The sequence below is a fragment of the Carcharhinus amblyrhynchos genome, chromosome 14, assembly GCF_965287045.1.
Source record: "Carcharhinus amblyrhynchos chromosome 14, sCarAmb.v2.hapA, whole genome shotgun sequence".
NCBI classification, from domain to species: Eukaryota; Metazoa; Chordata; class Chondrichthyes; order Carcharhiniformes; family Carcharhinidae; genus Carcharhinus; species Carcharhinus amblyrhynchos.
This window is the reverse complement of record NC_137337.1, coordinates 61,415,912-61,442,268: the sequence shown is the minus strand read 5'-3', so window position 1 is coordinate 61,442,268 and position 26,357 is coordinate 61,415,912. Positions and strand designations below refer to the sequence as shown.

Sequence of the window (26,357 nt, the reverse complement as noted above, 5' to 3'; positions counted from 1 at the left end):
CTGAATTGACACCCAAGATTCCAGATCTTGTACATATTACTAATGGCAAAGCCAATGCATTCTGCTACTGAATGCTGGTGTAAAGACATGGAATGTCGAAGCTGTGGAACAAAAGGTTACATAGAGCCTGCCTGCAGAAGGAAGAAGCAAGCTATGAATAAAAATCAGAAGAAGAAACCAAGACAGCACTTAAACAAAATAAAAGGAGAAATGTCCATGCTGTAAAATAGGGTTGAGAAGAACGAAGTGTCAGAGGAGGAGCTATCACTACATGTGCTAGCCATCGGCAGTACTTCAGGCACATACTGGGTCACTTCACTGCTGGAAGGACAGCAACTAAGAATGGAAGTTGACACCAGGGCAGCAGTCTCACTGATTCCACGAAATATCTACAATGAAAAACTCAAACACATTCCCTTAGAACCATCAATGATAATACTGAAGATGTATGCAGGAGAAGTGATTCCCCTGAACGGTCATATTGAACTGGCTGTACAACTCAACGTACAAACAGTAAATTTGTTTCTACACATATTGCAGGGAAACTACCCACCATTGATGGGTCATGTATGGCTGGATAGGATTTGACTGAACTGGGCTGAACTCAACATGATGACCAACCTAGAGTCAGACCTCACAAGAATCTTTAAAAAAAAGCACAGTGTTGTTTCCATGGAGAATTAGGGAGCATGAACAACATTACAGTCAAATTGAAAATAAAGCAGGAAACAAAGCAAGATGTTTGAAGGCAAGCTCTGTACTGTACGGTGGCTGACATTAAGTGACTTGGGAAGACTGGAGTTCTGGAACCTGTCGGCATCAGCAAATAGACAATGCCTATCTTTCTAGTCATCAAAAAAGATCAATCCATGAGGATTTGCAATGATTTCAAGGTCACCATAAATCCAATGTTATGTGCTGAGCAGTACCCATTACCTCATACTGAAGATTTGTTTGTGGGATCGACAGGGAGCCAAATTTCAACAAAATTGTGCTATTTACAATGAATGTGGAGAAGGCGGCATAGGAATCTCTGACAATTGTGACACACAAAGGTTTGATCTGGTACTGAAGATTACCATTTGGTATCACATCTGCTGCTGCATTGTTTCAACTGGGTGAAGTCCCATAGCACCAAGGTGGGTCATTTAGCCATCGCGCCTTGGGACCCGGCAGCTTCTGTGACTGTCTCCACACTGTTTCACACCTTAGTGGGCCTGATTCCACCAAGAATGAAAACTTCTTAATTTAGAGCAGTTTTTCCCAAGTTGGGTTTGTGGAAATTTCCTAACAATGTGTACCCTACTTGGGTACGAAAATGCCATTCCTAATTGAGCTTCAATGAGCAAGAAAAAACTGAACACAATCTGAGAAGAGGTGAGAAAAATGCTCCCTGAATGATTCTGGTTGACAACCACTTGTACTTGTGTAATACCTTTAATCCAAGAAACACACGTGGATTCTTCACAAAGGAGAATATTAATCAGTAATAGGAAAAAAAAGGAGAGATGGAAGGTTTTATGAGGGTATTATTGTAATAGGCAGGTGGTTTAAGGAGGGAAATTCAGAAAGCACGTACAAGGTGACTTAAGGCATGACCACCAAAGATAAAACAGATATGTCCAGACTCCGGAGGGACAAATGTATATTTGGAGCAGAACAAGGATAAAGGCAGTGTGAAAACTAAGGTCCATAACAGGCAAATGTTTAGAAAAGAAGCATACTTGTCGCTCCAGGGCCCATTCCACTCCACTGCTCCCCATGGGTTCCTCAATCGCAGCAATTTCACCTTCTGATTTTTATAAGTGACCTGTTGGCAAAATTACCATTGTTATTTTATGGAAATATCAAAGACAACACAGATTAATAAACACAAACATACTAAATTGAACTGTATACTGCCTACCACAATCATCTGGCATTTCCTTTGCAGACATAATGATAACAACTTATCCTTATATAACAGCTTTAATGCAATAAAGGAACATTTTGTACCCAAATCTTGACCCAAAATGAGTTCATTTTGCAAATTTAAGGCTATTCACAAATATCCTCCTAATTTCATTAGAACACATCAAATTTAAAATGAATAGGAATCAGTGTAAACAATCAGGTTCCTATGAAACATCAAACCCAAACAAAATATATTTTTTAACCTGAAATCCCAGTCTTAACTCATTTGATAATCATCCATCACATCAAGCATAGCATGCTTAAGCACCTACAATCCTGGATACCTTTCAATTATTAATATGACTTTGCTACAGGAAATCAATCAATCAAGCAGAAAAAACAGAGCAGGACCCACTGAGATCATTTCTTTTTGAAAACAAAAAATTGCAAAATGAACAATTCCTGCTGTACTTGTCAGTCTGGTCACAATATTGAGATAAGCAGGCTCGAGGAACCAAGTGGCCTAGTCCGGCTCATAATTCATATGTGCACACCATACATAAAATACAAACATGGAAGGATAAAGATTAACATGCATATTGTCTTTTTTAGAACAATATCTTGGGATAAACTGGCATAAGAATAGAAATACCCATAATCATTTTATGTGCCTCAGTATTTCCTCCACAATTACTTCCTATATCTTAACACACCCACAAAACTCCATGTGTTCCAGGCTTTTCTTTAATCAATCCCTGTACCTCAGTATGCCACCTATAATCACTTCCTCTATTCCAATGTGACCTTTCCCTGCATCCCAGTATTCCTCTCTAATCAATTCCTTAATCACCCCCTATGACCCAGCATTACCCCCACTCCGTGTATACCCAGTATCCCCCTATAATCACTCTCTACACCCCAATATCTCTCCATATGCATGCCCTGTACCACAATTCTTCCCCCGTAATCATTCCCTGTATACCCCTAGTATTCTCCCAAAATCACTTTCTGCATTGCTCATATGTGAACCTCATTATTATGTATATTCCAAAAATTTCAAAATCAAGTTAATCAGTAGGCAGGTTTTAAACGTTACCTCATCCACACCAGTCACAGAGTAGGCATGACCTTTGACCAGGCCACTGGATGTCCGTGTCTCAAACTGTAGAGGTACGAAAGACTGTTGAAACAGGAGAGTTAGTGAGATTACACTTGTAGTGTGACATTGCCTAACCGTTAGCTGTGTACGGTGATAAGTCTTTCTGCTTGGCTTATACCCTTCTGTCTTTTTATGACCTAATTTCTGGCTAATGACAGAAAGCCAGCTTTCTTTCCAGATATACATCATTTATACCCCAACTGCTTGTGTCTAATGACCGGCAACATAAATGTCAATGCTCAAAGATCCATACCCCAATTTCAAGTGCCCGTCAATTTGTATCACAGAATCACAATATCTGTACAGTGCAGAAGGAGGTCATTCGACCCGTCAAGTCTGCACTGACACTTTGAAAGAACATTCTACCTAGTCCCACTCCCATGCCTTTTTTTTTCAGATAGTACTCTAACTCCCTTTTAGCTTGAACCTGCCTCCACTACCGTCTCAGGAAGTTCATTCCTGACTCCAACCAATCTGTGCACGAAAAAAGAATCCTCACATCAGTTTTACTCCTTTTGCTATTTATTTTGAATCTGTGTGCTCTAGTTCTTGATGCTCTCGAGTGGGAACAATTTCTCTTACCTGCCCCTGTCCATAGCCTTAAGGATCTTGAATGTCTCTATCAAGTTTCCTCTCAGCCTTCTTTTCTCCAAAGAAAACAGTCCCAACTTCTTCAATCTTTTCTAATAGCTACAATTTTTTATCCCTGGAATTATTGTGAATCGCTTCTGCACACTCTCCAATGCATTCTTCCACAACTTCGGTGCCAGGAACTGGATGTAGTACTCCAGGTGAGGCCTAACTAATGTCACAATGATCCCCTAGGCATGTACTCAATGTCCCTACTCATAAAACCTTGAATACCATATACTTTATTAATTGCTTTTTGAACATGCCTTGTCACTTTCAGTGACTTAGGCACACGTACACTGAGCTCTCTCTGTTCCTGCACTTCCTTTAGAATTTGATACAGTCTGACTATATTCTTACTGCCAAAATGAATCACTTCACACTTCTCTGCATCGAATTTCATCCACCATTCTTTGCCTAATCCACCAACATGTCTCTGACCTTTTGAAATTCAAAACTACCTTCATCATAACTGACATCGTTTCCAAACTTTGTATCATTTGCAAATTTTGAAATCATACCCTGAACACCAGAGTCTAGGTTATTAATATAAATCAGGAAGAGCAAAGGTCCCAAGTTTGACCACTGGGGAATTCCACAAGAAACCCTCCTTCAATCTGAAAAACAACTACTTATCACAGGCAGAAGAAGCAGTGAAAAGTTTTCTCTAAGCTCACTAGGTTTCTGCGACTCCTGGGCCCCTCATTTTCCACCAAATCTACGAACCCCGTGCCTCAAATTTTCTGGAATAGGGATGCAAGGAAATAAGCCTAAACCAATGATATAACTGCACTGAACTACTGTGTAAGCACACAGTACTTAGACCCTGCCTCACAAGAGCACAGTAATTTGTTCCATGTAGTCCTGTGTGCAGAAAAGCAACATGCATCGTGCTGGCATGCAGGTGTTCTCATGCTTGGCCGAAGGTTCAGGGAATACAGGCATATGTCCCTGCCATCTACCACCTCACCCCCTCCCAAATTCCTGTCAATTTTTAAGGGAAGTGCTTTAATCGAATGGTTGATGGAATTAATGGTTACCTCAAATATTTCAGCACAGCCTTCCAACCAGATGTGAGGCATAAAGTGACAACTAGGCACAGACAGACATGTAACTATCTCATTAGCATCTTTAATAGTATCTGGATGCGTATGTGCACTTTGCAAGGTTAGCTCAGCACAGCTAAGAACTCAAACAGGGTTGGTGGCTTCTGTTAGCACGCTGCATGTGACTGGGCTTGGAGAAACTGCAAATGACACACATTCAAAACGGAGACAAGGTAAAATTAGGCTGACATGATTAAAGGAATTCTATTGTCCTAGCATGCTAGGAACTGCCTTAAATTGGGATTCATTGGACACATCGAATTGTCACATGTAATGTAAGATGGACCTGTTAGAAAGTGAGCTCCCTGAATAGGGCTGTCCAGTCCAGGAACCCTGCAAATGTATATATAATGTGGAGTGTACAAGTTCCAGCACTCAGGGTATATCCTGTGTACTGGGAAATATCAACTGAGTGTCATTAGCTACTGTAAATGAAACTGCATTTGGTGAAGGGAAACCAGCCTTATGGGAGTTAATTCATCAATAACTGTATATCAATCAGTGTCAGAATTTTGGCATTCCAGTACAAAATGTCCCTAATTTTGTAAAATTAGCAATGATGTAAAATGACACTTCATCTAAGGCCATGTGTTTAGTTTTGCAAATCAGAGATTTTAGTCAGAACCACACAGCGGAGATGTAAGCGTTTTGGTGCTTGTTGTGGAATGGTGTAGCATTCCTAGGATAGAATGTTTGCAAGGATTCTCCTACTCCTCAATTGTACTTTAGCCATTTCAGCTGCTTCTCTATGGGTTGTACCAATCCTCTGCCAAAGATATAATGTCAGATTGGGACAACGCTGAAAGAATTCTATTCCTTTGTTCATTTGTAGGGTAATGGCACTCACTGCAAAATTGTACAGAGTTCTTACTTACTCAGTATCAAAAGTATTATCCATTATGTAACTGCACCGTTCCTATTTCGTCAAGAGGGTAAGAGTTACACATTATAATGGTGCAGAATTCCTGTTCGTTCAGCTGGATAAGTTTTCCTCACTGTGTAAATATGCTGAGTTCCTGATTATTCAAGACAGTTAACCGTACCGGTTAGCCAGCATGCCTTGCAGATGCACTCATTAGTTGCACCACCGTTGCCATACAAACCCTGATAGGAAAATCATCCAAATTCTTGCTCTGATCGTCAGTTTTGAACTTAGATTTATCCGGAGGAATTGCATTGTTAAGCAGAAATCTTTGGAGCTGCGCTTGTGGCATGACACCTATCCCATGAAATAGTCTGTCCTGGAATATCAGAGACCATCACAGGATATCAGACAACAAAAGAGCAATGAGGAACAGCAGAGAGAGAGAGACAGGCAAACAGATAATGTGACAGTATAAGAGAGAAAAAAAGAGGCAGCACAAAACATCATAAGGGAGAAAAACAGGACAAGAAATTAAAGGAAAGATATCAGGCTTAAAAGGGAGAAATCAACAAAAATGGAAAGATAAAACATGTAACATTGGAAAGCAAGGAGGTTTTGGAGAGAAAGAGGCAGCATTTTAAAAATGCTTTTTTGGACTGTGGGCATTGCTGGAAGGCCAATGTTTTGTTGTCACTCCCACTTATATATCTGGTCCAGTTCAGTTTCTGGTTAACGGTATGTTTTCGCAGATGTTGATAGTAGGGGATTCGGCAATAGTAATGTCAATAGTTGTTTGGCAGTACAAAACTTGAATATTACTGAAAAGAGACAATGGGTGGGATCTTCCAGCCTTTTGCACCAGCAGGATCATCTGGTCCCATGGACGGGGAGTCCCTACCATGGGTCCCTTGGCAGCAGGGGACAGGAACAACAGGAAACCCTGTTGATAGCTGCCATTGGTGGGCCACCTCCACAACTACAAAATATATCATGGAGTAGGGAGTGAGGGGTTGGGGTTCCTACCATTCTGTTGAAGCTTTTCACGTTGCACTCATCAGGACAATCAATCAGGACAAGAATACCGATGTCAGGGGGAACATCAACATTATACTGTATGAGAAGGAAGACTCTGATTGGTAGAGGCCATGAAGAATTAACCAGCTGATGGTGACGGCCAGCTAAATGCCAAGCATTGTTTGAAAATTTAAACCAGCTTGACTCCAACTGGTCAAGGTGTCACCCTGAGGAATGAACCAGTGAATTGCAGCCAATTAATCTGTTTAGCTGATACAGGTGCAATCTATGTCTGTGTTCTTTCTGTCTGAAAAGACCAGGGCCTTATGTACAAATATATGTAGTATCCTGTACATACAAATGCAGCACTCTGCAAGCCTGACCGACAATCTTAAACTGGTTGTCAGGGTAATTTTTAGTAGCCTCTTTTCATGCAGTATTTTCCCTGAAATTAGTGTTCTTGCAATAGCTTTGATGACTGCATCGACAAAATGTCTTTTTTCAGTAATGGTGATACCATTGAATGTCAAGGGGAAATGACTGAATTCTCTCTTGTTGGAGATTGCCTAGCAGGTACCTGGCACAAATGTTACTTTCCACTTATCAGCCCAAACCTGAATGTTGTCCAGGTCCTGCTGTCTATGAACACAGATTACTTCAATAACCGAGCTTAAGATTGAGAAAGATAGAAATAGAAATGAGAATGAATAAAATAGCCTTGATGAGGGAGAGAACAGAAGTAAGTAAAAAGACACCACAGGACAACAAAATGGGATAACTGGCACAGGAAAAGTGTGCAGAATAGAGATAACATGAGAGGTCATGCCAGAGTGAGAGAGACATAGATTAAATAAGTACAATTTGATATCGTGAAAGAGAATAAGAAAACAGAAAGAGAAAAAAGAAAGCATGTGAGTGATTAGGGCAATGAGAATGAAGAGTAAGAGGAAGAGAAAAAAAATAGAGAGGTGGGAGTGAGAATAAGTGAGACTTGTAAAAAGAAGAAGGTGCAGAATTATTAAACATGTTAGTGAAAGAAATAAAGCAGTTTCTTAAAAAAGATACATATAGGTGTTGATACAGTCATCCCACTCTGATCAGCCCTCTCAGACACTAAGTGAATGCAGTAACCCTGGTGAAATCAGTTGATTTCCATCATTTTACAGTGCTTTAGATCATTTGCTGGGAACGCCAAAAGGAGAGGTAGCTGCTGCCCACCATCCACCAGATGTTTCTTAGGCATAAGGAAAGGGAAAGGGAAGTCAAAGTGTGGGAATACATGGAGCCAGAGGAAAGGGGCATCAGGATTTATTTAATCCTAATCTCATAATTCATTGTTTCCAAGAGATGCCTCATTACTGGTCTGAATAAATGATCACTAAAGAGGTAGTGCTGGGTAGGCTAATGGCACTAAAGGTAGACAAGTCCCGGGGTCTGGATGGAATGCATCCCAAGGTAGTAAAAGAAACTTCAGAAGTAATAGCAGATGCATTAGTTGTAATTTATCAAAATTCGCTGGACTCTGGGGAGGTGCCAGCTGATTGGAAAACAGTTTATGTGACGCCACTGTTTAAAAAAGGAGGTAGACAAAAGGCAGGTAACTACAGGCTGGTTAGCTTAACATCCACAGTTGGGAAAATGCTGGAATCTATCATTAAGGAAAAAATAGCAGGGCACCTGGGCAAGAATGGTTCAATCAAGCAGACACAGCAGGGATTCATGAAGGGAAAGTCATGTTTGACAAATTTATTGGAGTTTTATGAAGATATAACGTGCGGTTGACAGAAGGGAACCAGCAGATGTGGTCTATTTAGATTTCCAGAATGCATTCGATAAGGTGCCTCACAAAAGGTTGCTGCAGAAGATTAAGGTATATGGAGTTGGGGGTAATGCGTTAGCGTGGATTGTGGATTGGTTATCTAACAGAAAGCAGAGAGTTGGAATAAATGGGTGCTTTTCCGGTTGGCAATCCGTGACTAGTGGCGTGCCGCAGGGATCGGTGCTGGGGCCTCAACTGTTTACCATATACATAGATGATCTGGAGGAGGGGACTGAGTGTAGGGTAACAAAGTTTGCAGATGACACAAAGATGAGCGGGAAAGCAAATTACGTGGAGGACACAAAGTCTGCAGAGAAATTTGGATAGGCTAAGTGAGTGGGCAAGGATCTGGCAGATGTAGTATAACGTTGGTAAGTGTGAGGTTATCCACTTTGGAAGGAATAATAGTAAAATGGACTATTATTTAAATGGTGAAAAATTACAACATGCTACTGTGCAGAGGGGCCTAGGGGTCCTTTGCATGAATCACAAAAACTCAGTCTGCAGGTGCAGCAGGTGATCAAGAAGGCAAATGGAATGTTGGCCTTTATCGCGAGAGGGATGGAGTATAAAAGCAGGGAGGCCTTGCTGCAATTGTACAAGGTACTGGTGAGGCTGCATCTAGAGCACTGTGTGCAATTTTAGTCCCCTTATTTAAGAAAGGATATGTTAGCTTTGGAAGAAGTGCAGAGGAGGTTCACCAGGTTGATTCCGGAGATGAGGGGGTTAGCTTATAAGAAGAGGTTGAGTAGACTGGGCCTGTACTCGTTGGAGTTTAGAACGTTGAGGGGAGATCTTACAGAGACACATAAGATAATGAAGGGGCTAAACAGAGTAGAAGCAGCGAGGTTATTTCCACTTAGAATGGAAACAAGAACTCGGGGGCAAAGCCTCAAAATATGGGGGAGTCAATTTAGGACACAGTTGAGGAACATAAGAACATAAGAAATAGGAGCAGGAGTAGGCCATCTAGCCCTTTGAGCCTGCCCCACCATTCAATAAGATCATGGCTGATCTGTCGTGGCTCAGTTCCACTTTCCCGCCCTCTCCCCATAACCCTTAATCCCCTCTCTTATCAAAAACCCATCAACCCGCGTCTTAAAAATATTTAGCAAGGCAGCCTCCACCACTTCAACGGGCAGAGAATTCCAGAGATTCACCACCCTTTGAGTGAAGAAGTTCCTCCTCAACTCCGTTCTAAACCGCCCCCCTTTTATCTTGAGGCTGTGCCTCCTAGTCCTACTGTCTTTTTTGAGCGGGAAGAGTCTCTCCACCTCTATCCTATCCATCCCATTCATCATCTTATACGTCTCAATGCGATCTCCCCTCATTCTTCTAAACTCCAACGAGTACAAGCCTAGTTTATTCAGCCTCTCCTCATAGCTCAACCCCCTCAACTCCAGTATCAGCCTAGTAAACCTCCTCTGCACTCCCTCCAAGGCCAAAATATCTTTGCGCAGGTGCGGCGCCCAAAACTGCACACAGTACTCCAGCTGCGGCCTCACCAATGCCCTATACAGCTGCAGCAAGACCTCCCTACTTTTATATTCAATCCCCCTCGCTATGAAGGCCAGCATCCCTTTCGCCTTCCTGACCACCTGCTGCACCTGCAAGCTGGGTTTTTGCGAGTCATGCACAAGGACCCCGAGGTCCCTCTGCACCGTCGCCTGCTGCAGTTTTTCGCCACGTAAGTAATAGTCCTTCCTACCATTCTTCCTACCAAAGTGGACCACCTCACACTTGCCAACATTAAATTCCATTTGCCATTTCCTGGCCCATTTGCCCAGCCTATCTAGATCCTTCTGCAGACTCTCCACACCCTCCGCACAATTTGCCGTTCCCCCAATCTTGGTGTCATCAGCAAATTTCGACACAGGAGGAACTTCTTCTCCCAGAGGTTAGTGAACCTTTGGAATTCTCTGCCCATTGAAGCAGTGGAGGCTACCTCATTAAATGTGTTTAAGTCACAGATAGATAGGTTTTTGACAATGAGGGAATTAAGGGTTATGGGGAGCAGGCAGATAAGTGGAACTGAACCACTATCAGATCACCCATGATCTTATTGAATGGCGGAGCAGGCTCAAGGGGCTAGATGGCTTACTCCTGCTCCTATTTCTTATGTTCTTACGTGCAGACAAGGACCTGAGATTTAAGCTACCAGGAAGCAACTGCAGTTGATAATCAGCAAACAACTTTGCATCACAAATGTATCCAAAGCTTTCAGGGGCAAGGCCAGCCTATTGTAACCAGCAGGTCTGGCAGCAACTGTGAACAGAGGTGCAGAGTTAACATTTTGAGCACATTTGACCCTTCCATGGAACTGTAAAAGGATCATTTGGACTTGAAATGTTAAATTTATTTCTCACTCTACAGATGCTGCCAGGCCTGCTGAGTTTCTCCAGCATATTCTGTTTTTATTTCAGATTTCCAACATCCAGTGTTTTGCTTCTATTTATTACCCTGTTAATTGCTATGTTAAAATGGTGCATGCAAAACTGTCACATGATGTTGCTAAGTATTTAGCAAGAAGGCTTAATAACACATAGTGACAAAAGTGGTTTCTACGATATCATGGAGGAAAGGGGTCTGTGACATCAAATGGAGCAGGAAGAGTGTGCTATATCACATGGCGATACTACAGGGTCTGTAGTCTCACATGGGCAGGAAATGCTTCTCTGTAACTCACTGTATCTGAGGTATCTGTTGTCTCTCATCTCTCTCTTCCAAGGATATATCTATGCACCAACTGGTGTCTCTTAGTTCCTCCATGGAATGATTTGAGTACATTGACTGGTGTCCTGCTCCAAAGTGTCTCTCAATCAGTCTACTTCGGACAGTTTGAATGAAACAGTAGTCCAAGTAGACATTCTCCAACCTGAATGAACATTTCAATGTGTACATGTAACTCAAAAAGAGTTTGCAGAAAACAGACACGCAAGAGCTGACTTGCCAATATTTTGCCACTAGAGGGCACACTTACATCAATAGAACAGCCCATAAGAGAACCTCTCTCTGTTGCCTTCTTTAAGATCTTGTACAGATCCTTGGGAGCCTCCTTTATCTCAAAGAATTCAGTAACACCACCAGTGAAATCCTCCATGGCTTCTGTGGTATTGCCACCTTTTAGTGCTTCATAGGATCCATGCAGCCTGAGTGAAAGGTAAATAGGGTGGTGGGTGAAAGCACAGTCTGACCCTCCACTCACTGCTGGAGAAACAAATTCTCTTTTCCCCAATTATTTCTCCTTTGCTCCTAATGACACTTACTCCTTGCTGGATCGATCTCCACCCTCCAGAGCCTTACCCATTCTTCCCGAGATTGAGCAATGTCAGGTTATTAATTGCAGCTAGTTTCATGGCTGAACTTATTCCTTCCTGTTTCAAACAAAGTGCCCCAAGTCATGAGGTGTTATTAAATCTCAGTTTTAGCACAGGCTGCTTTTGAAAGTCAATATTGTCGAGAAACCAGGTGAATTCTTGGAAAGCCAGCAATATTCCTGGAAATTTTAGAACAACTAAGATAACTCTGAGATAGTTCAACAATGGAGTTGAGAGTTCTGGAAGGTTCAATAAGAAACATCAGGTGTTGTGACCCAGCCAGCCTAAGCAGTATTCAATGGTGAGAGAGTGGAGCTCTTACCCCAATGACCAGCACTCACTTGGCATAGGCCTTCTCCAGCAGAGCACTCCAGAACTCATTCCTCTCGGCAGATTTAGTGAAAACCAACTGGTTGTTGAAGGTGGGGATTCGATCATCAACAGTGACATCCACCCAGTCACCGAAACGCCAGAACTGCAACAAACAGACAGATTTAGTACTGTAACCTCACTGCACGGGGAAAGAACTTTTATTACCCCTCACATCATTAATTGTCTGATGTAGGCTTGAACTACTTCATTCCAACAATCAGTAAGGACGTTCAGTCTATGTCACAGTAGAAACCAAAGGAGAAAATGCTGGAAAATCTCAGCAGGTCTGGCAGCATCTGTAAGGAGAGAAAAGAGCTGACATTTCAAGTCCAGACGACCCTTTGTCAAAGCTGTTCCACTACTCCTGTTCAGCTTTGACAAATGGTCATCTGGACTCGAAACGCCAGCTCTTTTCTCTCCTTACAGATGCTGCCAGACCTGCTGAGATTTTCCAGCATTTTCTCTTTTGGTTTCAGATTCCAGCATCTGCAGTAATTTGCTTTTATCCTAGGTCGCAGTAGACATAATTACAAAATAGTCACTAATAACTCCAATAGGAAATTCAAGGAAACCAGATAAGTATCTGAAGGAAAAACGAGTAGAAAAATACGTTGATGGGGTAAGAGTCTACTGATACACTTTTACTGATACCTCAGTAGTTATGTTATTGAAATAAATCCAAGTTTTCCCCTCCTAACCATCCAACATAACAAACGAGTAGCTCATAGGTGTTCCTTTCCATCAGGCTTTAGCTCCACTTTGCCACTTCATTTCTACCCTCTGGAAAAGCACTTGCTTATATCTAGGTAGCAAGTGAGAAACTGATTCCTGTTTTCCACCTGCCAGAAGCGATAATTGGACTATTGCTATAATGGGTACAATATCAATTTTACATTTGGGCAACAGGATGAATATTTAACCACAAAGTATACCGCATGTAAATGTTCTTACTGGAGCAGTCTTGCTTTCATGAGATGTGAGCTGAAGGGTGTTGTGAAATGTCAAGGGAGAGGCACTTTCCTGGAGCTGTGGAAAAGTTAGGGGTAGAATCCATCCAGATATTTAAAAGGGCCTTGAACCAAAGAGCAGTGAAAATTCCATTTTCTTCAGACTTTGGGTCCTAACTGCATCTTAAGAAGACTGAATCCCAGATTTTCTACTCTGCCCTTACAAGTGTGGGAGGGCCAAGAGTTCTAGACAATCCAGAACTGTCCAGAACATTAGGGTAGAATGGTGAACTGTGGTGGGGGAGGAGGAGTAGGGCAGGGAAAGGCAGGACAGTGGAACGGGGCAGGTGGGCAAAGTGGAACGGGGCAGGTGGGCAAAGTGGAACGGGGCAGGTGGGCAAAGTGGAACGGGGCAGGTGGGGGAAATAGAACGGGGCAGGTAGAGAAAGTGGAACAGTTAAGGAAAGTGGAAAAGGGCAGATGGGTGAATTGGAAGGGGGCAGGTGGGGGACGCGGAGCAGGGCAGGTGGGGGACGCGGAGCAGGGCAGGTGGGGGACGCGGAGCAGGGCAGGTGGGGGACGCGGAGCAGGGCAGGTGGGGGACGCGGAGCAGGGCAGGTGGGGGACGCGGAGCAGGGCAGGTGGGGGACGCGGAGCAGGGCAGGTGGGGGACGCGGAGCAGGGCAGGTGGGGGACGCGGAGCAGGGCAGGTGGGGGACGCGGAGCAGGGCAGGTGGGGGACGCGGAGCAGGGCAGGTGGGGGACGCGGAGCAGGGCAGGTGGGGGACGCGGAGCAGGGCAGGTGGGGGACGCGGAGCAGGGCAGGTGGGGGACGCGGAACAGGGCAGGTGGGGGACGCGGAACAGGGCAGGTGGGGGACGCGGAACAGGGCAGGTGGGGGACGCGGAACAGGGCAGGTGGGGGACGCGGAACAGGGCAGGTGGGGGACGCGGAACAGGGCAGGTGGGGGACGCGGAACAGGGCAGGTGGGGGACGCGGAACAGGGCAGGTGGGGGACGCGGAACAGGGCAGGTGGGGGACGCGGAACAGGGCAGGTGGGGGACGCGGAACAGGGCAGGTGGGGGACGCGGAACAGGGCAGGTGGGGGACGCGGAACAGGGCAGGTGGGGGACGCGGAACAGGGCAGGTGGGGGACGCGGAACAGGGCAGGTGGGGGACGCGGAACAGGGCAGGTGGGGGACGCGGAACAGGGCAGGTGGGGGACGCGGAACAGGGCAGGTGGGGGACGCGGAACAGGGCAGGTGGGGGACGCGGAACAGGGCAGGTGGGGGACGCGGAACAGGGCAGGTGGGGGACGCGGAACAGGGCAGGTGGGGGACGCGGAACAGGGCAGGTGGGGGACGCGGAACAGGGCAGGTGGGGGACGCGGAACAGGGCAGGTGGGGGACGCGGAACAGGGCAGGTGGGGGAAGCGGAACAGGGCAGGTGGGGGACGCGGAACAGGGCTGGTGGGGGACGCGGAACAGGGCTGGTGGGGGACGCGGAACAGGGCTGGTGGGGGACGCGGAACAGGGCTGGTGGGGGACGCGGAACAGGGCTGGTGGGGGACGCGGAACAGGGCTGGTGGGGGACGCGGAACAGGGCTGGTGGGGGACGCGGAACAGGGCTGGTGGGGGACGCGGAACAGGGCTGGTGGGAGAAGTGGAGCAAGCCATCACTAAGGAGAAGGTTCTGGGGAAAATGAAAAGGTCCAGGATAAATCACCTGGACTAGATGGACTATACCCCAGCGTCCTAAAAGAGATAGCTGAGGAAATTGTGGTGATCTTTCAGGAATCAGTGGAGGCAGGGAGAGACCCAGAGAACTGGAAGGTAGCTAATGTAACACCGCTGCTTAAGAAAGGAGAGAGGCAACAGATGGGAAATTATAGGCCGGTTAGCCTGACTTCAGTCATCGGCAAGATTTTAGAGTTCATTACTAAAAATGAGATCATAGAGTACTTGGAAGTGCATGACAAAATAGGACTGAGTCAGTATGACTTCGTCAAGGGGTGGTCGTGACAGATCTGTTAGAATTCTTTGAGGAGGTAACAAGGAAGTTAGGTGATTTATTTAGATTTCCAAAAGGCTATTGTCAAGGTGCCGTATAGGAGACCATAAAATTAAGAGCCCATGATGTTAAGGGTAAGATCCTGGCATGGGTAGAGGATTGGCTGCTGGGCAGAAAGCAGAGAATGGAGATAAATGGGTCTTTTTCAGGATGGCAGCCAATGACTGCCTCAGGGGTCAGTGCTGGGACCACAACTTTTCACATTATACATAAACAATTTGGGAGAAGGAACTGTAGGCACTGTTGCTAAGTTTGCAGATGATACAAAGACATGTAGAGGGACAGGTAGTATTGAGGAAGCAGGGGGGCTACAGAATGACTTGGACAGATTAGAAGAGTGGGCAAAGAAGTGGCAGGTGGAATACAATGTGGAAAAGTGTGAGGTTACACAGTTTGGAAGGAGGAATGGAGCCATAGGCTATTTTCTAAATGGGAAAATGCTTAGGAAATCAGAAACACAAAGGTACTTGGGAGTCATTGTTCAAGATTCTCTTAAGGTTAATGTGCAGGTTCAGTTGGCAGTTAGGAAGGCAAATGCAATGTTAGCATTCATGTCAAGAAACCTAGAATATAAGAGAAGGAACTTTCTTCTGAGGCTGTATCAGGCTCTGGTCAGACCCCATTTGGAGTATTGTGAGCAATTTTGGGCCCCATATCTAAGGAATGATCTGCTAGCCTTGGAAATGGTCCAGAGGAAATTCACAAGAATAATCCCTGGAATGAAGAGCTTGTTTTATGAGGAACGGTTAAGGACTCTGGGTCTGTACTCAATGGAGTTTAGAAGGATGAGAGGGGATCTTATTGAAACTTACAGGAGGCCTGGATAGAGTGGGCATGGAGAGGATGTTTCCACTAGTAGTAGCAAAAACTAGAACCAGGGGCACAATTTCAGGCTAAAGGGACGATCCTTTAAAACAGAGATGAGGAGGAATTTCTTCAGCCAGAGTGGTGAATTTGTCAAACTCTTTGCTGCAGAAGGCTGTGAAGGCCAGGTCATTGAGTGTCTTTAAGACAGGGATAGATAGGTTCTTGATTAATAAGGAGACCAGAGCTTATAGGGAAAAGGCAGGAGTATGGGGATGAGAAAAATATCAGCCATGATTGAATGGTGAAGGAGACTCGATGGGCAGAGTGGCCTAATTCTGCTCCAATGTCTTATGGCAGTTGGGGGAAGTGGAGCAAGGCAGGTGGGGCAAATGGAACAGAGCAGGTGAGTGAATTGGAACAGATCAGGTGGGGGAAGTGGAGCAGAGCTGGTGAGAGAAGTGGAGCAGGGCAGATGGGGCAAGTGGAGCAAGGCAGATGGGGGAAGTGGAGAATGGTAGGTGGGAGAAGTGGAGTAAGGTTGGTAGGGGAAGTGGAGCAAGGCTGGTGGGGGAGTTGGAGCAGGGCAGATGGAGGAAGTGGATCAGGGAAGATGGGGGAAGTGGAGCAAGGCAGATGGGGGAAGTGGAACAGGGCAGTTTGGGGAGGTGCAGCAGGGCAGATTGGGGAAGTGCAGCAGGGCAGATGGGTGAATCGGAACAGGACAGGTGGGTGAATCGGAACAGAACAGGTGGGTGAATCGGAACAGCACAGAACTACACCATAAAGAAAGACGTCAAGTCAGGGTCTGGCTTGACTGACTGGGCATTTCTCTTTCATCATCAAAATGATTTACTTTCAGTCACAGGCCTTGCCCTTTCAAATGCTGATAGTTTTTCATCTATGCAGTTCTACTCACACTAAAGTGTAGTGTCAAAGAATCGGCAGTAGGCCATTTAATCTCGAGTCTGTCTTGCCATTCACTTCAATCATGGAGAATTTTAAGTCCATACAATGTTGATGTCAATGTAGCAGCAAGTGCATGCTTTGGCAATTACACTGTCAAGCTAAATGCCCTATTAATGTCAGGTAATGGTTGCTGGCACAATCTCCAAAACAGTATAAATAGGCACTGCTGGAACAGTTGGGGTGGGGAAACTATAGAGAGTTTTAATCTCTACTGAGCTGGATTCAGAATAAACTTGCTGATGATAAAAGACAAGTTGCTGTATAATTCCTCCATCATATATTAACCTTTGATAACCTTGTCAGTGGAAGAAAATAAATGGCAAGTTCCCTGTTTGAATGGGGGAAGTGCCTGTACAGGGGGATTTGTCCGTGCATTGTCTATTTGCCTGTGATATGTCTGAGTATTCCCTGTCTATACGTTTTTTTGCTGAGGGAGGATGTGGCTGCTCTCCATGTCTGGGCTGATCATGCAATTGTTTCCAATACAATAATGACCTTCATTCACGAAGTGAACCAGAATTAGGGATGCAAGTGATAAAGTTGGGAAGAGCCAATGGATGTCCCGTGACTGAGGCCCAAGGAAACTCCAGGTTCTCTTTGAAGAAAGGGGTTGATTGCTATCTCTGACCTAGCAGAACAAGAACAGAAACAGCCCACAGCTGATGCTGTAACATAATGCGAAACTGACTCTAATAATAGCCTGCTTACTTCTATAATCACTATCCTTCTGGAGAATGACAGTACCTGGAAATGGAAGATCCCAGCATAGTTTTCTGTAAAGTACTGATCTCTAGGAATGACCCGGTACAGCAGCTTCTCATTAAGAGTCAGACAAGCAATGGCAGCCAGGAACCAACAATCACCTGGTTAAAAATAGAAATCATCAGTATTGACTCACCCAATCCCAACATTCAGGGCTACAGAATCTGAGCAATTTGAGACATGACATGGCAACTGCAGCATGTTTGAGAGGAGCAGGTGACTTTAGTCCTATGATTCCCAAAGCTCTCCACCACTGGGGTTTTTCTCATGTAGGTGGGTATGTTGAAGACAAGTTGAGAGAGATTAATTATTCAAACTCGTCAATAACTCCGTTATCATCATATAGTATGACTACCAAGATGGGAGAAAATGAATGAAATGGACTATGATGTTTTTTTCCAATGTTGCAATCCAAATCTGAGTTCACCATAAACTCACCTCTTTGATACTCTGTATTATCTTTATTGGAGACATTTTATGGGGATAGAGATAGCCTGATTTTAACATGAAGCATTTTTGTCCTAACCAAAAGGGATAAATGAAGGCCTCCACCCAATGTGTAAAGGTCTGTAAGAAAAATACAATGTTGATGGATCATGGAAGGAAGATGTAACATATTTTGAAGCTTGCAGATCTTTTGTGTGCTGTTCATAATTAAGCAGAGAATTTGCTGTATCAATCAGATAGGTTGTCATATTTGTAATGCTTTATTCTTTTGTATGCCACCTGACTTACTATTTTCATGTCCAATTTCTGCAATGTCCTCAGCTCAGTTAGAGATGAATTGGTCTTGGAATATCATAAGTGTTTTGGTCAATTAGAGTTTAATTGCTCTTGGAAACATCCTGAATGTTAAAGTCAGTTCTAATAACAGTAATTACTTGCATGCATAACTCTAAACACATTCCCACAGAATGATCTGCAACATTTCTTGCTCCCCAACTGTTTGCATTTAACTAATTTAATCATTCTGGTGCAGGGGAAAATGACATATAGGCCTATGAGAGACAGGTCACTCCAGGGAGCGATCTCCAATGTCAAGCATTTCATGACCTAGGAGGCACTTCATTATTCTGAAAAGACACCACAGATACTCTTTTGTATCTTTTTCTCGATAGAAGAAGGTGGAAATAAATATGCCCAGGGTGCATGGGGTCCTTAATTATGCTAGCTGCTTTTCCAGGGCAGCAGGAAATGTAGATAGTGTCAATGGTTGGGAGTTATTAAGTGCTATTAAGCTTCACAGGGGAGAACAGATCAGCTATCTCGAATGATCCCAATGCACAGGTGATTCTCAAGTCTGTGCCAGTTGCATTGGCAACTAGTAAACATAGTAAGAAGTCTCACAACACCAAGTTAAAGTCCAATAGGTTAATTTGGTAGCACGAGCTTTCGGAGCACTGTCCCTTGCACTCATGTGATGAAGGGGCAACGTCGGCAGCTCCACATCATCACCAGTAAACATGATTGTGGAAATGTGATCAAATCCAATCACATTAACAGATTAAAGATATTAATATGGTCCCCTCAGTCCAACTGAGAATACACCATATATTCAAGCCATTGTCAAATCATGTTAAAGAAGGATATTGTTTGCAAACACTTATGATTGACAAATCAGTTTGAAGAAGAAAATTAGAAACAATTGGAGATTAATCTAAAATGCTGTCTTCCCTGACCAAAACGTTTGCCTTTGAAGTTGATACATTATTGAGTTTTGTTGTTTTCAATTCGGGGTTAGAAGAAAAACTTGCACAAGATTTAAAAGATACCAAAAATTGGGAAAATAGTTGAAAATAATATTTGGTTCATCTTTGATTGGGAAGAAACAAAGTTATGTAAAATAATGCAATTGTATATCTTTGAGTGTGTTTGCTCTGATTTGTTTCAAACAACACAGACCCCTCTTATTTTATTACAGTTTACCATACAGCTTTTGATTTGTCACGTGTATTGAGATATAGTGAAAAGTATTTACTTTTATATTGCTGTGTGTAAATTTATATACTCTAAGGGAGTGGTGGCCCTGGGAGTCCTCAAAATTGTTTCCAGACCTATGAAGTCTTATGGCATCAGTGCAAACATAGGAAATGAAATCTCCTGTGATTACCAACTATCACCCTCCCCCAGTTGTTGAATCAGTATTCTTCCACCTGGAAGAAGAACTGAGGGTAGCAAGGGCACAGATTGTACTCTGGGTGGGGAACTTCAATGTCAATCACCAAGAGTGGCTTGGCAGCACTACTACTGACCAAAGTGGTTGATTCTAAAGGAGCTATATCCAGGCAAAGCTTGTGGTAGGTGGTGAGAAAAGCAATAAGAGGCTAAACCTACTTAACCTGGTCTTCACAAACTTATTTGTTGCCGATGCATCTGTCCATGATAGTATTGGTAGGAATGACCACTGTCTAGTACTTGTGAAAACTAAATCCCACTTCACACTGAGGATCTGCTTCATCATTTTGAGTAGAAATATCACCATGTTAAATGCGATGGATTCAGAACATGCCTGATAATTCAAAATTGGGAATCCATCAGGCACTGTGGGCCATCAGCAGCAGATCTGTACTTCACTACAACCTGTAAGCTCATGGCCCAGCATATCCCCTGGTCTAACATTACCATCAAGCCAGGGGATCAACCCTAGTTCAATAAGGGAGTATGCCTAAAAATGAGGTGAAACAACACAGGATTGCAAACAAATTATAAAGCAAAAACAACATGCTATAGACAGAACTAAGCAATCACACAACTGGTGGATCAGATCTATCTGCAGACTTTCCACGTACAGTCGTAAATGCTGATGGGCAATTAAACAACCAGTGAACACCCCCATCCTCAATAATGGAAGAGTCCAGCATGTCAGTGCAAAAGAAGTGGTGAAAGTGTTTGCAAACCTTTTTCAGCCAGAGGTGCAGAGTGGATGATCCATCTTGATATTCTCCTGTGATCCCCAGCATCACAGATCATCCCCAGTCTTCAGCCAATTCAATTCATTCCACGTGATATCAATAAAGGGGAGAATGCACTGAACACAGTAAAGATTGAAGATATGCTCTCCAGAACTAGCTTTGCCTCTATGCTATTATGGGGTACAAATACAACACTCATCTATCTGACAATGTGGAAATTGCCCAGGTAAATTTGTCCACTGAAAGGAGAACAAGTCCCATCTGGTTATTTATAGCCACATTAGTCTAATCATAATCAACTGCAAAGTAATAGAAAGTTTGATCATCAGAAATGGTACTAAGTGAACCTGTTCACTGATTTGGAATTTCAGTTCAGCCAGGATCACTTGCCTCCAGGTCTCACATCCTTGGACCAAACAATTACTATTCCTGAATCCCCACCACCATTGACGGAATTAGCACATAAATACTGTGGCTCCAAGAATGCAAGGACTGGGAATTATATGGTAAATTACTCACCTACTTATTTCCCAAAGTCTGTTCATCATCTGTAAGGCACAAATCAGTAGTGTGATGGAATATGCCACTCCTGCCCAGATGAGTGCAACTCCAACAATAGCCAAGAATCTCAACATCATCTGTAAAAAACATTCTGCTTGATCAGCACCCCATTCACCATCTTAAATATTCATTCCCTCCACCAGTGGCGCACAGTGGCTGCAATCTGCACCATTTACAAGATGTGCTGCAGCAACTCACCAAAGTTCCTTCAACAAATGCCACAAACACTATCATCTAGAAGAACAGGAGCAGCAGGTGCACAGAAACTACCTCTCAGCATCACTCTGCCAAGCCCCCTCAGATTCTTATATGTTTCAAGAAGACCATCTACCATTCTTCTAAACATCAATAAATATAGGTCCAGCCTGTTCAACCTTTCTTCATAATAAAATCCTTCATGCCAGGAATCAGTATCATGAACCTTGTCTGAATTTGCAATGTAACCTGTATATTTCTCTGTATATAATGGGACAAAAACTGTGTGATAATCTTTAATGTGGTATCTTCTCAAATGCCTTTTGGAAATCTAAATACACTGCATCTACTGGTATATATTCATCCAACCTCCCTAACACTACAGTGGGAACAACACATGGACTGCAGCAGAGGACAGCAGCTCACAGCCACTTTTTCAAAGGCAATTGGTGACAAACCTTTACCAGATATACTGACATCCCATGAACAAATGAAAAGAAAACATTGTCCCATTATTTATGTACCCTCTAGATTATTCTATTACTTATATACTCTACACTGGTGTCTGTTCTACATTGTTCCATTACTCATGTACCGTCTAAATTGTCTCATTATTCATGTACCCTTTACACTTTCCTGTTATTCTTACACCCTCTGCACGGTCCCATTGCCTGTGCACTCTCTAAACTGACCTTAACACATGCATACTCAACATTATCCCACTATTCATGTACTCACTGCATTGTCCCATTACTCTGGTATCATCCACAATGTTCGATTATTCATATCTACTCTAAATTGTCCAGGCAATTGGACACAAGAGAGTAAAAAGATCAGAGGTTTAATTTTTAGTCATGTATACTTGAAGATGAGGCACTATCAAGGCATGTCTCATCTCTGCTCTCCTCCCTTGTTGGTACCAACAAACCATTGAGAAATTCAAAATTTGTTTAAAGATATGAAGGTATTTGTGAAAGCGCTACTGGAAGAATAGGTACGTTCATTACAAGATACAATTCTCCCTAAAACCAGCAACCTTTTCCAGTGGAATTGAAAAATGGCTTTTCAAACAGCCTGCCTCTGCCCTCCAGGTTTCAAATAACACCAGAATTGTCACTCCTTCTCTCTGAGACATTGCATTCTTGTTCTAGATGGAATGCCATCATTTCTCTAATTTACATCATAAAAGCATTTTGGTCCCACTTCAAGAATTTTGATTAACAATAAATGAAGCAGGGTGTCACGTATCTTGTCCTAAAACCAACATTTGCAAACATATGGAATTTAAAATTGATTCTAAGGATTCTGCTATTTGAACAAAGAACAAAGGAAATTACAGCACAGGAACAAGTCCTTCAGCCCACCAAGCCTGCACCAACCATACTGCTCAACTGAACTCAAACCCCCTTCCGGGGACCATATTCTCTTTATTCCCATCCTATTCATGTATTTGCCCAGACGCCCCTTAAAACTCACTATCACATCTACTTCCACTACCTCCCCTGGCAGCGAGTTCCAGGCACCCACCCTCTCTGTGTAAAAACTCTGCCTCGTACGTCTCCTTTCAACATTGCCCCTCACACCTTAAACCTATACCCTCTAGTAATTGACTCTTCCACCCTGGGAAAAAGCCTCTGACAATCCACTTTGTCCATGCCCCTCAAACTTGTAGACTTTTGTCAGGTCACCCCTCACCTCCATCCTTCCAGTGAGAACAAACCAAGTTTCTCCAACCTATCCTCATTGCTAATGCCCTCCATACCAGGCAACATCCTGGTAAATCTTTTCTGTATCCTCTCCAAAGTGTCCACATCCTTCTGCTAGCGTGGTAACCAGAATTGAACGCTACATTCCAAGTGCAGCCTAACCAAGGTTTGCTAAAGCTGTAACATGACTTGCCAATTTTTAAGCTCAATGCCCTGGCCGATGAAGGCAAGCATGCCATATGCCTTCTTGACTAACTTCTCCATTTGCATTGCCACTTTCAGTGACCTGGGTACCTGCACACCCAGGTCCCTCTGCCTAGCAATACTCCTAAGGATTCTGCCACTTACTGTATATTTCCTATCTATATTAGACCTTCCAAAATGCATTAGCTCACATTTGGCCAGATTAAACTCTATCTGTCATCTCTCCACCCAAGTCTCCAACCAATCTATATCCCATTGCATCCTCTGATGGTCCTCACCACTATTTGCAAATCCACCAACCTTTATGTTGCCTGTAAACTTACTGATCAAACCAATTATATTTTCCTCCAAATCATTTATATATATTACAAACAGCAATGGTCCCAGACTGATCCTGAGGAACACCACTTGTCACAGCCCTCTATACAGAAGCGCACCCTTCCACTGCTACCCTCTGTCTTCTATGACCAAGTAAAAAGTCTGACAACACCAGGTTTTAGTCCAACCGATTTATTTGATAATACTCACAAGCTTTCGAGGGGACTGCCTCTTCGTCAGGTGAATGGAGAGTTCTGGCCTCAGACAGAGCATATAAAGCACAGACAGTTTAGAGATTACTGTCTGTCTGTCTTTATATGCTCTGTCTGAGGCCAGAACTCTCCATTCACCTGACGAAGAGGCAGTCCCCTCGAAAGCTTGTGAGTATTATCAAATAAATCGGTTGGACTAAAACCTGGTGTTGTCAGACTTTTTACTGTGTTTACGCCAGTCCAACGCCGGCATTCTCACATCATGACTTCTGTGACCGAGCCAGTTCTGTATTCACTTTGCCAGCTCACCCCTGATCCCATGCAACTTCACTTTCTGCACCAGTCTACCATGAGGGACCTCGTCAAAGGCCTTACTGAAATCCATGTAGACAACATCCACTGCCCTACCCTCTTCAATCATCTTCGTCACTTCCTCAAAAAACTTGATCAAGTTAGTGAGACACGACCTCCCTTTCATAAAACCTTGTTGCTCCTCGCTAATTCATCCAGTTGTTTCCAAGTGGGAGTAAATTCTGTCTCGAAGAATCCTTCTCAATAATTTCCCTACCACTGACTTCAGGCTCATCGGCCTGTAATTACCTGGATTATTCCTGCTACACTTCTTAAACAAAGGAACAATTTGACTATTCTCCAATCCTCTGAGACTGCAGTCAGTGAGGATACAAAGATTTCTCTCAAGGCCCCAGCAATTTCCTCCCTTGCTTCTTTCAGTATTCTGAGGTTTATCCCATCAGGCCCTGGGAACTTGTTCACCTTAATGTTTCTCAAGCATCCCAATACCTCCTCCTTTTTGATCTCAACATGACTCAAACTATCTACATACCCTTTCCCAGACTTATCATCCACTAAGTCCTTCTCTTTGGTGAATACTGACGCAAAGTATTCATTTAATACCTTGCCCATTTCCTCTAGCTCCATTCATAAATTCCCTCCTCTGTCCTTGAGTGGACCAACCCTTTCCCTGGCTACCCTCTTGCTCTTTATATATGTATAAAAAGCCTTGGGATTTTCCTTAATCCTGCTGGTCAATGACTTTTCATGACCCCTTTTAGCCCTTCTTACCCCTTGCTTGAGTTTTTTTCTACTTTCCTTGTATTCCACACTTTCTCTGTGTGCTCTTAGCCTCCTAAAATTGACAAATGCTTCCTTTCTCTCTTTGACTAGGATCACAATGTCTCTCATTATCCAAGGTTTTCAAAACTTGCCATACTTATTCTTTATCCTTACAGGAACGTACACTTGAAAGCCTCCCATTTGAATATTTAATTATGTGCATTTTGGATGCCTTTATTGCATTGAACCAGTTTAGGAGTGTAGGTGCTGCAAATAGAGCTTTATCACTCTCATTTTACATTTTTTAAATGTTAAAACAAGTTGGTAATCAAAGGCATTCAGTGATATGATACAACCTGGGGTATATAGAGTTCAATTGCAGATTATCTAATTTAATGGCCAGCTAAACTCAAGGGATTAGAAGCTGCATTCCAGCTTTTTACACTCATTGCTGGTGTGTCAAGCACTCTACAGTGAGGTGTAGAACAGGTTAAACACATAGTTATGTCTATACACTGCATCATCAAATGCTCCTAAATAAGGTACAGAATGGTTTTGTTGCAGCATAGATCTCTCATCAAGTACTGATCCAATAAACAGTCCTATGTCAACATTTCAGAGTAGGTTATATATTTTCCTGAAAGGCATTTAGGGAAAGAAACCAGATGTGTTTACCCAGACTGGCCTATATGTGACTCAAGTCCCACAAAAATACAGTTAATATTTATCATAATTTTAACCATCTCAATCCAGTACAAAGTATAAGAGTAAAACAGCATTGACCACTCAGTTGTTACCTGGGTATCGAATTGGGACATGGGATAGGCACACATATTTTAGTCAGCCCTTATGCTGCTATCCATGATGCTATTGTCACCACATATCCCCAATGCAGATCAAGTCCAACCTCCAAATTAAGGACATCACAATTAACAATGGGCAACAAATGCTGGCCTAGCCAGCGAAGTTTACATCTTTGAATGAATATGAAAAGAAACAAAGAGCTTAATGGCGTCATTCTGTGCTGTATAATTCTATAATTCTATTGCTTCTTGTTGGAGAATCTGTTAGTAATAAATGCCTCTGTGTTGGCCTTAACTCTAGCCCTGTGCATGCTAATGTTAGGTAAGCACAGTAAAAAGTCTCACCTGGTTAAAGTCCAACAGGTTTATTTGGTAACAAAAGCCACTAGCTTTTGAAGTGCTGCTCCTTCGTCAGATAAGTTGGAGTTCTGTTCACAAACAGGGCATATAAAGACACAAACTCAATTTACAAAATAATGGTTGGAATGCGAGTCTTTACAGGTAATCAAGTCTTAAAGGTTCAGACAATGTGAGTGGAGAGAAGGTTAAGCACAGGTTAAAGAGATGTGTATCGTCTCCAGCCGGGTCAGTTAGTGAGATTTTGCAAGACCAGACAAGTCATGCGGATTACAGATAGTTTGCCAT

The 26,357-nt window shown here is 43.4% G+C and overlaps 1 protein-coding gene across 2 annotated transcripts in view; it reads right to left on the bottom strand.

Annotated features, from left to right (window-relative positions):
* The window catches only part of capn3a (calpain 3a, (p94)), a 124,960-nt gene that overhangs the window by 50,395 nt on the left and 48,208 nt on the right, over positions 1-26,357 (bottom strand). For both annotated transcript variants that reach the window (XM_080202987.1, XM_080202986.1), the window contains exons 3-8: positions 17,710-17,828; positions 12,145-12,278; positions 11,467-11,635; positions 5,892-6,029; positions 2,990-3,073; positions 1,725-1,810 (exon numbers count right to left, since the gene is read on the bottom strand). In XM_080202987.1, coding sequence (XP_080059113.1) covers positions 1,725-1,810; positions 2,990-3,073; positions 5,892-6,029; positions 11,467-11,635; positions 12,145-12,278; positions 17,710-17,828 — 730 coding nt within the window. The remainder of the gene's footprint in view (positions 1-1,724; positions 1,811-2,989; positions 3,074-5,891; positions 6,030-11,466; positions 11,636-12,144; positions 12,279-17,709; positions 17,829-26,357) is intronic.